Source organism: Mycetomoellerius zeteki, unplaced genomic scaffold (genome assembly GCF_001594055.1).
Source record: "Mycetomoellerius zeteki isolate Tzet28-1 unplaced genomic scaffold, Tzet1.0 scaffold295, whole genome shotgun sequence".
Taxonomy (NCBI): domain Eukaryota; kingdom Metazoa; phylum Arthropoda; class Insecta; order Hymenoptera; family Formicidae; genus Mycetomoellerius; species Mycetomoellerius zeteki.
Genome location: NW_017257277.1, coordinates 6145 through 21207, shown reverse-complemented (window position 1 = coordinate 21207; position 15063 = coordinate 6145). Strand labels below are relative to the sequence as shown.

The following is a 15063-nucleotide window of genomic DNA, read 5'->3' as shown; positions in this document are numbered from 1 at the left end:
CTGAAATGTTCACACTCGTCAAATATTGCGATCGAAGAAGATTTTGGTTTGCATAAGGTATTTAAAAAAATCTACGCTGCGCGTTTGATAAATTAAATTTAGCAAATTTTGTTGTTAATAAAGTGTGTAATTATTTAAGGTAACTCAAAATGTAGTAAACGTACATTACATTGAAGGTGATCATGTGACAATTTTGAAGAATGAAAAAGTAGCAGCTGCTATTAACGGAGAGTTACCATTTAAAATTTGATGTCTTAATTTATTTATAATTTGATTTTACAGAATAGATGAATAAAGGAATTTTTAAAGCTTTTTAAGTTAGTCAGAAACTCTATTTTTTTTATAAATTTTTGAACAAGTTTGAATAGAGCGCAAAAGATACTACAAAAAACATTATCAGATGTAAAAAAGGTGAGAAATTTTAACAAGCAGTATTAAGGGTCCTAATGTAATAAATTTATGAAATTGTTGTAAGGAATCTGTATTATCTGTACTTTTCTGTATTCAACCGATCCCGATAAAGGCGCAACCTTTGTTACATTAATATGTTATTGGTGTCTCTACAATAAATTACTCTCTGGTTGCTTTTCGCCATGAACGAACGTGTTCTCACTTACCCGCCCAATTTTATCAGGTTATGGGCCCAGGATAGCATGGTAATTACTCAGAAAGGATTAAGTGAGTACAAATATACATTGAACAGAGAGTCATAATTGGGTACTTGACACGTATTAATATAAAGCACACAAGTATATATGTGTCGCGATTTTTGCTACTGTTGATGTAATTGTACATGCGATCGAGAACTTTCTACACGTGACTTCTAAAGGAAAAAAAAATTTTTCTTTATTCTTCTTCTTCTAACTGATTCGGGTAACCCCTCGTCATGGCTTCGAGCGGAGAATCGTGGTTGTCCATAAACAAGCTTCGCGGAAAATTACCATACGTGGTCAATGGCCATGCGTGCGATGCTGGATCTCAATGGTCTCGAAAAATGCATCGTTACTGGTGATGCCGGAGAAGTGGACACGGACAAGCAAAAGAAGGCTAAAGGAAGAATTCTACTCAGTATCGATGAATCCCTGTACACGTAGAGAACTCTAGAAATGCAGCAGAAATGTGGCATAAGCTCGAAAATCTTCCAAAATACGGGTGCCACGCATAAAATAGGGTTAATACAAAAATTGATTAACATTCGTCTTGAAAACTGCGAGTCAATGTCCGAATATGTAAGTCAAATTTCAGGAGCTGCTAATAAGCTGAATAATATTGGGCTTAACATCAGAGATGAACTGGTTAGTGCAATCATGCTGGCTGGTCTCACGGAAGAATTCAAACCTTTAACGATGGGTTTCGAGGGCAGTGGAATAAAGACAACTTCGGATGCCGTAAAAACGAAATTCATTGACACAGCATATCAGAAGGAATCTCATTGTGTCTTTCTCGGTAAAAATGCATCCAAGGATAAAAGATCAAAGAACTCTGATGTAAGAACACCAAAATGTAATAAGTGTGGCAAGAAGGGTCACAAGTCGAATCAATGCAGGTACACTAAAGATCCCAAGCCTAATAAGAATGAAAAATTGGCAGATTCGGATGACAGATCAATCAAAGCAAGTAAAGACAAAAAGGAAAGTAGAAACGCATTTAGTGCAATGTCCTTGTCTAAAGCAACGCAAAATCGAAGCAATTGGTATATAGACAGTGGAGCGTCACAGCATATGACGTCTCATGAAGATTGGTTAAGTGAATTGAGATCTACATCTGTAAAAGAAATTGTTACTGCCAATAATCAAAAAATGGCTGTCTCAGGAACAGGCAAAGTTGTTCTCAGGGTGAATGATGAGGATGTCGACGTAAAGGATGTTCTACATGTTCCGGAACTAACGACGAACATACTTTCAGTCAATCAAATGGTAAAAAATGGAAATACCGTAGTATTCGATGCTGATGGATGTTCTATTAAATAAAAATGGAGATTGCCTAGTCAAGGAAACCATCTGATGGAGTGTATCATCTTCCAAGTATCAACTCATCATGCATGCTATCAACCATTAGCGACAGCGCGATAACTTGACATCGTCGGCTAGCACATGTCAACCATGGCGATTTGTGTAAAATGCGTAATGGCGCAGTAGAAGGATTAAAATTCTTTGATAGCATTGAAGAGGTAATGCGTTGCGAAATTTGCATACAAGGTAAACATGCTAAATTTCCATTTAAGGCTTCAAAAAAGGAGGCAAAGCATACCATGGATTTAATTCACTCCGATATATGTGAGCCGATGGAAAATGCCTCGATTGGAGGAGCTAAGTATTTTTTAACGTTTATCGATGATTATTCACGTAAAGTATTCGTTTATTTTTTAAGGTCAAAATCTGAAATACTGAAGCGATTCAAAGATTTCAAGAAGCTAGTTGAGATCCAAACCGAAAGAAAAATAAAAGTAATCCGGACAGATAATGGGACGGAATATTGCAGCAAGGATTTTGAAGAATTCTGCCGTAATGAAGGTGTAAATCATCAAATGTCGAACACATATACTCCTCAGCAAAATGGGATTGCAGAGCGTATGAACCGTACGCTAGTAGAGAGAGCTAAATGTATGCTTTTTGACGCTAAGCTAGATAAAAGTTATTGGGCTGAAGCCGTTAATATGGCGACATATGTGGTCAACAGATGCATCAACTCGGCATTGGACGATAAAACGCCAGAACAAATGTGGACCGGAAATAAGACGGATGTAAGCAATCTCAGGATTTTCGGTTCAGAAGTAATGGTTCACGTTCCAAAACAAAAAAAGTTAAAATGGGACCCCAAATCCACTAAATTGATATTTGTCGGGTATAGTGATAGTACCAAGGGTTACCGTTGTATCGATCCCAACACAAAAAAACTCATCATCAGTAGAGATGTCAAATTTCTTGAAAAACAGCAAGTGACTTCAGCAATAATCAACGTTGAAAAGGATACTGATTCAGTGAGGGATGATGCATCCACAACAGAAGACATTCAGTCAGAGAGAGATCTGACTAGTAACTCGGAAGAGGACTCTTTCGTATCTGTTACCGAAGGAACATCGAGTGACGACCTTGATAAAACCCTAACACCTTCACAGGGATTAAGAAGGTCATCGCGCATTCCGAAGCCAAAAAACTTCGATGAATTCATTACATATCTAGCAATAGGCAATGAACAAGATGATCCGGTAACACTGAGGGAAGCATTAGGAAGAAATGATAGTCAAAAATAGGGAGTGGCTGTTAATCAAGAGCTAGATTCGCTTCAGGATAATCGCACTTGGGAATTTGTAGATTTATCTCCTAATAAAAAGGCCATCAAGTGCAAATGGATTTTTAAAACCAAACGTGATGAAAAAGGAGAGATAGTACGATACAAGACTAGACTTGTTGCGAAAGGGTGCTCGCAAAGATATGGCACTGATTACAATGAGACGTACTCGCCTGTGGTAAAATATTCATCGATTCGATATTTGGTAGCATTTGTGATCAAACGCGGTTTAAAAATAGATCAAATGGATGCCATCACTGCCTTTCTTCAAGGAGAGTTGTCCGAAGAACTCTACATGGAACCACCAGAGGGATTCAAGCACCAAGAAGGCAAAGTATGTCGACTAAAAAAGGCGATCTATGGTCTGAAGCAGAGCAGCCGTGAATGGAACAAGAATCTTAGTAGAAAACTTAAGGCTTTTGGACTTGATCAATCACCAGCGGATCCATGTGTTTACTATAATCAAGATGCAACATTAATATTGCCCATTTATGTGGACGACATCTTGATTTTTTGGTCCGATGCTAAAATTAAAGATCAGTTAAAAAAATCGCTTTGTACAGCATTCCAGATGAAAGATATAGGTATTGCCAGCAACTGTGTTGGACTACGAATAACTTATGAATCTGAAGGAATATGTTTGGATCAAACAGAATATACAAAGAGAATTCTTGAGAAGTTCAAGAATGGCCGACTGCAAACCAGCTGTAACTCCAAGCGATCCGAATCAGAGATTGTCTATCGAGATGTCTGCAGTTAGTGAAGAAGAGAAGAAAGAACTCAAAAATGTATCGTATCAGCAGGCAGTTGGAAGCTTGTTATACTTGGCGCAAGGAACACGGCCCAATATAGCATTTGCGGTCAATGATGTCAGCAGATTCAACTCTAATTTTGGAAAAGCTCATTGGTCTGCGGTCAAACGCATCTTCAGATACCTAAAGGGAACTCTGGAGTATAAAGTACGTTACAATAAAATAAATTCTAATTTGCATGGATATTCTGATGCAGATTGGGCGTCCGATGTTGACAATCGTCGCTCTTACACTGGCTACATTTTTCTGATGTCCGGCGGTGCAATTTCCTGGGAAAGCAAACGACAACAAACGGTCGCATTATCAAGTACCGAGGCGGAGTACATGGCCCTCTCGGCCACAATACAAGAAGCGCTATGGCTTAAGCACTTGAGTGAGGGTTTGGAATCTCAGATCAGGAATAAATCAATAAGCATTGGATGCGACAACCAAAGTGTTCTGGAACTTGCTCGGACTGATGGATACAGAGCTAGATCGAAACACATAGACGTGCGACATCACTACATTCGGGAGAAGGTTTCAAATGGTATCATTGAATTAGATTACATCCCAAGCGAAGAGATGCCAGCAGATAGCTTAACTAAAGCAGTTCATGGTCCGAAACATACTTCTTACGCGTGTAGAATGGGTCTTAGTGTATAAAAGATTGGAAATTTATATTGTTCCTTAACATATCGGCTTAACTGAATTGCCTTACGATAATTATTTTTATAAAAAAAAACCGTTATTATGTTACGTTATTTTTATTTGATGTATTTGCAATTTTACGTTTGCCCTCTCTGATTACAATTGGACCAGCGTAGTCTACGCCACAATGCGAAAATGGCCTTGACACCGTGACGCGACTGGCCGGCAAGGAGCCCATGAATGTCTCTGATGGAACCGGTTTTTTAATGCCTTGTACTCCTCGGGAAACGAGGCCTTTTGTATCGTACTACATGCTGTATTTAGTGCGCGTAACATTTCGTCATGTGAGACAAAACTAGTCGGCGGATTCGGGCGAAACGCCTTGCGAAACCTAAGGCAATAGGCCAAAATACGACATATTTTATTCAAACTAGAGAATTTGCCTGTCAATTCATCTATTACGGAACCTTCAAGAGAAACTGCGACTGCAGAGACTACCCGCGCCTCCGGCATGCCATTCGCGAGTCGAGTGAATCCACTGCTTGGCCATTGATCTTGAGGAGATCGCAGGAAGGCGGGGCCTTGCCACCACAAGAGCTTGCCAACTCGTGGGGATTGAGCCCACGCGATAACACGTCCGCAGGATTATCAGCAGATGAAACATGAGCCCAACACTCTATCCTTGTGATACGTTGTATTTCACCGATTCGGTTGGCCACGAAGGCTGTCCACTTCCGGGAAGGTGAAGTCAACCAATTTAATGCTATCGTCGAGTCTGACCAAAGGAAGATGTCATATTGTGATAGGTCAAAGGAATCTCTAACCTTTTCCAATTAACAGCTGAGCTAGTAACAATGCTGCGGATAGTTCCAACCTTGGCAGAGACACCGTCTTGAGAGGTGCAATGCGAGATTTTGAACAGAGAATCTCCAAGCGATACTCGTTGCTACCCTCCGTTCGGACGTATATGCATGCTCCATAGGCACACTGACTGGCATCACAAAACCCATATATTTGAACGTGACGAGGATCTGAAGCAAATTTGACGCATCGATTAATTTGCAATCTGTTTATCTCAGGTAACTGCGATTTGAATTTTAGCCATCGTGATTGTATGGCTTGAGGAACGGATTCATCCCATTGACAGCCCGCTTGCCAAAGCTCTTGGAGGATGATTTTTGCCGTAACTATAATAGATCCTAGCACTCCTAGGGGATCGAACAATCTAGCGGTTTCTGATAATATTGCGCGCTTGGATACCATATGATGATCTACGTCCGTCTCATACGAAAACTCTAACTTGTCGTTTGTTTGGCTCCATAAAACCCCCAATACGCGTGGATGTTCGCTGCTACTAATGACGATTGAGTCACCATGACCACCCACATAATCGAGTAACTGTGGGCAATTTGATGCCCATTTACTGAGTTCGAATAAACCTAGTCGTAGTAATTGCGTAACTTCCTTTACTATTAACTCGGCTTCAGTAATCGTGTCTGCCCCCGTGAGCATATCGTCCATATAAAAGTCTTGCCTGACGCATTTCGATCCTACTGGAAACGTCGCATCGTGTTGTTCCGCCAAGTATGTTAGACATTTCGTCGCTAAATATGAGGCGGAGGAAGTACCGTACGTCACTGTTGTTAGCTCAAATTCCTTGATGTCCGACTTTACACTATCGCGCCACAATATTCTTTGCAGTCTCGTCTGCGGAGGATCCACCAAAATCTGTCGATACATCTTAATTATATCGGCCGAGATAGCGTAGCGATGTGTACGAAATCGTAGTAAAATGGACATTAGATCCTGCTGCACAACAGGCCCTACTGTGAGTACATCGTTGAGTGATACGCCTGTGCTACTTTTGCACGATGCATCAAAGACAACGGGGATTTTGGAAGATTGACCAGAGCCCTTAAACACGCAATGATGCGGTAAGTAAAAAACTTCGTCGGAATGCTCATCTACAACCTTCATATGCCCTGAGGTTAGGTATTCGTTCATGAACTCCGTATATTGTAGTCTTAGGTTAGGATCACGATCAAAACGTTTCTCGAGATTCTTTAGACGCTTTAACGCTATGTCCCTTGAACAACCTATTTTGCTGATCATATGCTCCTTGATGGGAAGCTTTACCACAAATCTACCGTCTGGATTTTGGGACATGCTGTCTAAGAAGTTCGCACCGAATCTCCACGAGGGTACGATCAATGGGGCGCCCAACACAACCTTCCTGATGCCAGAAGAGGTTTAACTGGTCGTGTATCTGTGCGTTAGTTATAGTCGCGTGAAAGGTGCTTACCCCTCGCGGATTGCTCGATGAAAGGCCGATTCGACCGGCCAAGATCCACCCTAAACGCGTCTTTTGCAGAGTTGGATGTTTGGGCGAGGATTGCATCTGCCCCACGCACACCAAGTCCCAGAATATGTCGACACCTAGTAATAAATCGACCTTAGATGATTTATAGAAATGTGGGTCAGCCAACTCTAAATTGCGAGGAATGTCGAAAGCCCCACGATCTAAGGTGACCGCGGGAAGTTTACCCGTCACTTGCTCGGTGCCAATACATTCGATATCTGTTGAATATGCATTTAAGCGAGATTGAAGCTTCAAGCGGACGCTCTGATTAGATAGGGGAGGATGGCGTGGTCGCGCCATCCACCCCTGAGATAACAACGCTTATCGATCTTGGTTTTAAATCAAGCTTGGTTAAGAATTCCCTAGAAATAAAGTTAGCCTGCGAGCCGCAATCCAACAATGCACGGCCCCCGATGCGCCTGCCTTCTTTATCATAGACGTACACTACGGCGGTCGAGAGTATAGTACATTTATTGTCAGGGAGACTCGACGCGTGTGTGGCCAAGGCCGCTTGAGTCATGGCTATTACCTGTTTCGCGCAATTTTCCTCGTCGTGATCTTGTGTGCTAGTAACGGTTGTCGTGTGCAGTAGCGCATTATGTTTGGCCTTACAATTTTTGCAACCGCCTGAAGGGCATTTGCTAGCTACATGCGTTGTAGAACGTAAACAATTGATACAGATTTTGCGGCTACGGATTTCTGAATTTCTACGCGGTATTGGAAGGGCTAGAAATTCCTTGCATTTGTAAATCGAGTGTTCGCCCTGACAGAAATTGCATTTGTAACCTATTGTTGCCGTACACGCGGACTGGCGCCTTGCCTGTAACGAATTCCGCGAATTGTTACCTTTGGTTGAAATGATGGAAGACTTGCCTGTCGCTTCCAGAACCTGACAGCGATGCGATATGAACTCGATAATCTGTTTCAGAGTCGGGAGCTCCGTGTCGGCCAAAGAGGACTGCCACTCTCGCAGAGTGATTGTGTCGAGCTTAGCGCTTAGAATATACACAAGAATATCATCCCAGTGGGCTGTTGGGCGCTGGAGTGCTTGTAGGGCACGTACATGCTTGGACGCGCCATCCGCAATTAGCCTCAGCTCGCTGGAATTCTCCTTAGACATAAATGGAAGCTCCATGATGGCTTCTAATATGTGTATGCACAATGATTCTCTCTCTCTGTTATCATAACGCTCCTTCAATAATCGCCAGGCAATCTCATAATTGAAATCCGAGATTTCCAGCGAACTGATGACATCACTGGCCTCACTGGAAAGAGAAGAGCGTAAGTATTGCAATTTTTGAACGTTACTGAGCGAAGCATTGGAATGTATAATTGAATTGAAGGCGTCAAAAAAATGGAAACCACTCGTCGTATTTACCGCTAAAACTCGAAAGATTCAATTTCGGCAATCGTACATGCGCCACGGAACTATAAGTATCGGAGACATTGGATGGCGATGGCGCCATATTACGCGCCGATGGCACGGATATAGTTAGTTTTCTCATTTTCGCCGATAACGCGTAATATGCCTCCTTGAACCCTGAGCGATCGCTGCCTTCATTTTCATCCAATGCTTCTATTCGCGATTGAACGGTATTATATTCCGACCAATTGAGATCCAGCTTTACCTTGCGTTCCTCAAGTTGCGCTATTACCGACGGCGTAAGAGACGTGACCGCATCCACGTATGTTTTCGTACGCGTACACGACGCCTTAATGGTCGCCCGCTGTCTTTTAAGAGCAGCAATGTTTTCGACGGACATTTTAAATTAATAGACGGCGGTAGAATAATATACGCAAACGTTTCCGAAGGCCAATCTAGATAGCCTTACCTGACCACGCAGCGCGCGATACCTATATACGTCTTAATCTGACGGTGCCTTGCCGATGCGACAGCGAGGAACGATGTCTGACGATCCTTGAAGGGAATTACCGCCAGATGCCTTCTCGTTCCTTTCGTCATTTCTCAAGGGCGAGTCCGGTTCCTGAACGACGACTGATGCGGATCTACTCGTCGCTGCCGATCCTTGCTCCTCGTGCTTGTCTCTCTGAAGGACGTGGGACTCCTGCTAGTGACGATGCGCACAGCGCATGCGCCCTGGCGCTCATATTATCCGGCGTCGTGGAATGGCGGGCTGCCTTGGCACTAGACCTCGCCGTGATTGTAGGTTAAGCGCACCGCTGTCACCCTTGTAGGTTAAATGTGCCGCTGGACGATGCGCGCAGCGCGTGCGGGTACGCCCTGGCGTTCGTATGAGTCGGCGTCGTGGAATGGCGCGCTGCCTTGGCACTCGTATGAATCGGCACCGTGGAATGGTGCGCTGCCTCGGCACTAGACCTCGCCGTGATTGTAGGTTAAGCGCACCGCTGGCACCCACCGGCGTGCCTGTAGAGTATCTGGACTTCGTTGAAGGAACTCGTAATACCAGAATATTAGCAGCTGTTCTTGCATGTATCCGATGAGCAGCTCTTTTATCCAAAATGGCTGGATCCGGCTCAAAGGACCAATGTTTTTGTCTTGCACGCGTCGTTAAACTGAGACGTGCACTCCCACTTTGGTGAAGATGCGGATCTCTTTCTTCGCGCTCGGAGGTGGTCGAGAAGCAACGTAATCTTCTCTAATTTGAGTATAAATTTATTAGACTTGCACTCACGGATACATATGAAAACGGCGGTATAGCGGTCGACTTGTTGCTCGTTTTTTTTGTTGTTACAAAGATGGCTGAGAGCCAAGAAGAAGTGCGCGCGCAACTTACATGCGGGAGAGTGGTAAAAGCAAGAAGACTAGAACTAAGGAGGATCAACTCGTGTGATGGGGGTGAGTCAAAAAACGTCCGCGGCTATTCACACGATGTGCAGCGGCACTGCGCATTGTGTGAAAGTTCGATATAAGAGCGACAAAGTGACGATTATAGAACGATAGAGCGACAACTATATAGAGTGACAGAGAGGACTAATGAAGCGCAAGAGTGGGGGAAGTTATCCGTCGCCACTTTTTGCCTCACCCCCACTACCGCTATTGGCACGAGTTGACTCTCCTTAGTTCTAGTCTTCTTGGGTAAAAGAAAAGGTAGCGCGCTCGCCAGCCGACCCGAACGATCGCAATGATGCACGCGCGGCTTCCATAAACGCGGCCCCCTATCGGGACGTATAGCGTATGCAGCAAGGTTGGCGCCAGACGCCAAACCAAATCAAATCATATAATTTTGTACTTAACAGAAACCACATTTTTTTCACGTGCCATCCCCAGAAACCATAAGTTCGGAAGTATCTTCACACTCTTTTTCTATGCAAGTTTCTTTTATTTCTTCTTTCACGGTTTGTCTTAGAAAAAAATCGCAAACAGATGAAGCGGCCTTGTGTATATTTTTGATGATTATATAGTACGTACTTTGAACAACGGGAGGTGGCAAATCCATTAGCCCACAAAATTGTCTTGCTCCATTTAGACCGATACCCAATAAACGCATAGCAAATATGAATCGTCTATTAATTTCATATGCTGGCCCAATTAACGGAATTGAAATTGGGTTGCAAGATGGACACACAATCAAAATTTTAAGACCAAGTCCCCGAGAGCTTCCTGCTTTAAACTCTACATTAGAATCACATACTTTGCACTTTACATGCTCAGAAATTGCTGAGAACACAGTGATGAAATTTAAAATGCGATATCTGATGCTTTGTTCTTCAGGAACATGTATCATGTTTGCTGTTTTTATTTTTTTCGCCGAGGCGCTGATACTCGCTGTTTTTTTTTCTGCTTCGTATTTATTGAGAGGACGCGGTCTCTTCCTTTTCTTATCTTTTCTGCCTGACACCGATGAGCTTCTCTGGAACTCTTTTTCCTTTCCATTTTTATCACAAAATTATTTTCTACAATGATCTCTTTATATTGCCGCTTATAACTAAATCGAAACGAATAAATAAAACTAATGGACAGCTACTGACAAAAGAACCGTGTTTATTCCTGCACACTGCAAACCGTTAGCTTAAATTAAATAACAAAAGACTATTGGAATATTAAATAACAAAAGACTATTGGTACGTCGCGCGTCACGCGTCGCGCTCGGTGGAAACGTACTATATCTTGCGAAGAATTATGACGCGCCCGTCGCGGCCGTCGCACCCGAGCGTCGTCGAACGCGCTTAGACCTTTTTCGCTATATCTCCAACAATTTTCAAGGAATTACTTTGAAACTTGCAGGAGATATTCTCAAGATCATACTTTTCGAATATGCAAAAAACGAAAAATGCATTTTTTCAAAATTTCTAGGTGTATGTAGCCCCTTAAAAGAAAAATATAATAATTTAAAAAAAGATACGAAATAGAAATTTGCCTTAGAAAAAATTAATGCTAGTAAAACAGGTGGAGGTCCTTTCACACCAATAAATGTGACCGATGTAAATTTGGCGATTAAAGATATATTAGGGGAACAAGTTACTAGCTTACAAAACTCATATGACTGTAACTCGCAAAATATTAACAGTAAGTTCTATTATATTATCTTTGTAATTTTTAATTTATATTTATCGTTGTTTTAATAATTCACTTCTTATTTAGTAGTGATTAATGAAACATTAAACAGCAACTCTATTTCCATATCGCCTAACTGCCTCGATATTGATCAAGATAAAGAAACTTATAATGTTCCTGAAGAAAATGATGATCAAGAGATTGATGATCAAGGTTAGTTTCTTAATAATGTATCGAAATGAGTACACGTTTACAAATTCAGAGCTTCTAAAGTTACTCAAATTATAAATTTTAGGAAATAAGGAAAACATCATCTTAGTGGAAACCTCATCTTCTGTAAATGATTGGACTACATATTGCAGTAAAAATTTAAAAGATCCTGTATCGGAGAAGCTTATTATTAATAAACCAAGTACGGATTTTATTGAATATTCTAACAAAACTGCATAACTTGATAGTTTTACAAATTTCTTAATATCCCATTTAGAATAAATATATATCATTACTTGTCCTAAAAAATTTGTAAAATAATAATTTTTATTTTTCAGGAAAGGAAAAAGGAACAGATCAACGTGTCTTAAAAAGACGATTTGAAGAAGTAAATAATGATATAATTGCTGAAAAATTAGACTTCAAAATTACAGAAAAAAAATGCTTTTAGAGGAATATAATATAAAAATGGAAATTCTCCAATTAAAAAAGCAAATTAAGGAAAAAAAACTTGAAGTCTTGAGAAAAATATAAATGTGTTTATTAAGCGTGATATTTTCTTTCTTTAATTAAAGTACAAATTATATGTTTCGTTATATACCATACTATACGTTGAATATATTTGTAGTTTTATTTTTTGGAGCACGAGAGTAACGGTTCTGAAGATAATCTAATATACAAACATTTATTATAAGAAAATTTTAACATATGTTTAGAATGTTATACGAATACATATTTTATTAAATGTTTCAACGTATGTTAAATACACATACATGTTCTAATACACAAAATGTTCGAATATGTTAAATAAATATAATTATATATATTTTATTGTAACTAAAAAAATAATTATAAAGTTGCAAAGTAATTATAGATAAAGTTATGTCTTGTTCGATTATTTGCATTAATTCTAATAATATCACGTTCTGCATTTTGCACAGGGATATTATTAATGTTATTAATAGCAATTTCTTGCTCATGATTTACTGGTGTCCTTTCTTTTTCGTCACAAACTATATTATCAAGAATAGCTGTAGCTACTATCATAGCTTGAATTGTAGCTAGTTTTAGACGTATTCCCATCACCAATGGTGAAAATCTCCTCTTCCATACACCATATTTTTTTTCTACAACATTTCTTGTACGAACTAGGGATTCATTATAAAGCGCCTCCGCGTTATTTCTTACTTATAGAGGAGTCAATAAATAAGGTTTTACTGGATATCCGCTATCCGCTACTTGTCACATTGTCTCCAAATCAACCAGTTTCTAAAGAAGCATACAAAGAATTTCTGAATATGTGACTATCATGACAAGATCCTGGCCATCGTACTACTATATCTCTTATTTTTAGAAACGGATCGGTTTGTACATTTAAAGAAAAGATTTGTTTCCTATTTCGAAATGTTTTAGCATTATGACCGCCTGGTGATTTTAACGTGGGTACAGTCTAATGCCCCGATACATCTTGGAAATCGGGCGATATTATAGAAAGTTTGTTTCACTTCAGTAGCGTCATCACCTTCAGGCATTTTTATATAAGTTGGGCGTAAAGCAGCTATAGCTTTAGAAACTCTTCTCACCGTCCGACTAGCTGTAGATATACTAATTCCGCCAAAATCTCCTACTACTCTCAAAAAAGATCCATTTGCGTAAAAGTTTAATGCAAGTAGTAACTGCTGACTTGCAGTAAGACAATTATTTCTAAAAAATAAAATTATCAAAATAATTATCTTAAATCAAAGCTTATTTCCTTTCTTTTTTAAAATTGGCGTGTTACGTGCCCTGAAGCCTGTTTTCGTTGAGGTTGTTAGAGTACTTCGTTTCCGTTGAAATGTCGTATCTAAAGGTTTTGGGAGTCGCCGATTTCGAATCCGGTCTCAAAATTTGAAAATTCAAAGTGGTTGAACCAATATGGCGGTTTGAAGTTTTACGGAAATGCTAAAAGTCTTCCGATTTCCGCGAAATGTAGTATTGAAAGGTTTTCAGGGTCGCTGATGCCGAAACCGAACTTAAAATTTGAAAATTCAAAATGGCTGAACCAATATGGCGGATGGGAATGCTAAAAATTCTTCGATTGCAGCGAAATGTAGTATTGGTGGGTTTTCGCTTTCGCTGATATCGAATCCGAATTTAAAATTTAAAAATTCAAAATGGCGGAACCAATATGGCGAACGGAAATGCTAAGTTTCTTGATTTCAGCGAAATGAAGCATTAGAAGGTTTTCAGGGTCGCTAATGCCGAATCCGAACTTAGAATTTGAAAATTCAAAATGGCTGAACCAATGTGGTGGACGGAAATGCTAAAAATTCTCCGATTGTAGCGAATTGAAGTATTAAAGGGTTTTCGCGGTTGCTAATGCCGAATCCGAACTTAGAATTTAAAAATTCAACCAATATGGCAGATGGGAATGCTAAAGATGAAATGTTCTATTATAGTAAAGAGTTTTCAATGACACTGATTTCGAACAATCTTTCCATTTCTATTCCTAATCTAAAATTTTGAAATTTAAAATATTTAACCAATTTGGCGAACGGCAATTCTATGTCGATTCTTATTTTAAGACCGTCTTAAGTAATCTCCTAAGACGCTAATGTGGTCCTCGGTATATGTAAGGAAACAACGTCTTTTTCGGGTGACGTAATGAACAATAATAATCTCATTTTTTGACCGATAAATTAGAGCCTTATGTCGGTCGAAGTTAGATCTCAAAATGTTTAAATAATTATTGCAGTTTTTTGGGATGCACGTGGTATAATTCATATCGATTACCTTCCGTCGAAGCAAACGATCAATGGCGATTATATTCAGCCTTATTGGTAGAAGTACAAGGGTATGCTCATGCGTATGGACAATCAAGGCTCTATTCTTCATTACGTCACAAGGAGCGACAAATTTGAAGCAAAGATTTGACAATAGTAATTTGATAGTAATTTAATAGTAATTTAATAATAAATTGACAATAGTAATTCTTAAAGCATTTTTGATTAAATAATATGTAAATATATAATATGACATGTGATAATAACTTTCAACTCTGCTTGGAAAAATATCTGAAAGTATTATAATAGTTATTATATTGCATTTGACTTAAACTGGCAAGAATTAAAATAATTAAAAAAACATTGAATGAATTATTTAAAATAACTTTAACATTTTTTATATAATGAAGGCTTTTATTTAGTATAAAATATTCTTATATTTTTAAAGATACACTCGTAAATCAAAATCATTACTTTTATAATATTTATTATAACCAAAATGATATTTATTAAAAGCGTTTTTTT

At 39.6% G+C, this 15063-nt stretch overlaps 1 protein-coding gene and 1 pseudogene across 1 annotated transcript; both read right to left on the bottom strand.

Moving 5' to 3' along the window:
- Positions 1–5224: 5224 nt before the first annotated feature.
- On the bottom strand, positions 5225–8852 carry LOC108724397 (uncharacterized). Its single transcript, XM_018450753.1, has 5 exons — positions 8452–8852; positions 7387–8354; positions 7082–7307; positions 5555–6963; positions 5225–5505 (listed from the first exon to the last, which is right to left on the bottom strand). The coding sequence occupies exons 1-5, from the start codon at positions 8850–8852 to the stop codon at positions 5225–5227; spliced, it is 3285 nt and encodes a 1094-aa protein (XP_018306255.1).
- Positions 8853–12625: 3773 nt separating this feature from the next.
- Positions 12626–13480, bottom strand: LOC108724396 (putative nuclease HARBI1; annotated as a pseudogene).
- Between the last annotated feature and the right edge of the window lie 1583 nt (positions 13481–15063).

Coding starts and splice junctions, on each gene's coding strand:
- LOC108724397 (XM_018450753.1), bottom strand. CDS start 8,852: ATGTCCGTCGAAAACATTGCTGCTCTTAAAAGACAGCGGGCGACCATT. Junction 7,308..7,386: donor TGTTATCTCAGGGGTGGATG/GCGCGACCACGC, acceptor CATATTCAACAG/ATATCGAATGTATTGGCACC. Junction 5,506..5,554: donor TCAGCTGTTAATTGGAAAAG/GTTAGAGATTCC, acceptor TCCTTTGGTCAG/ACTCGACGATAGCATTAAAT.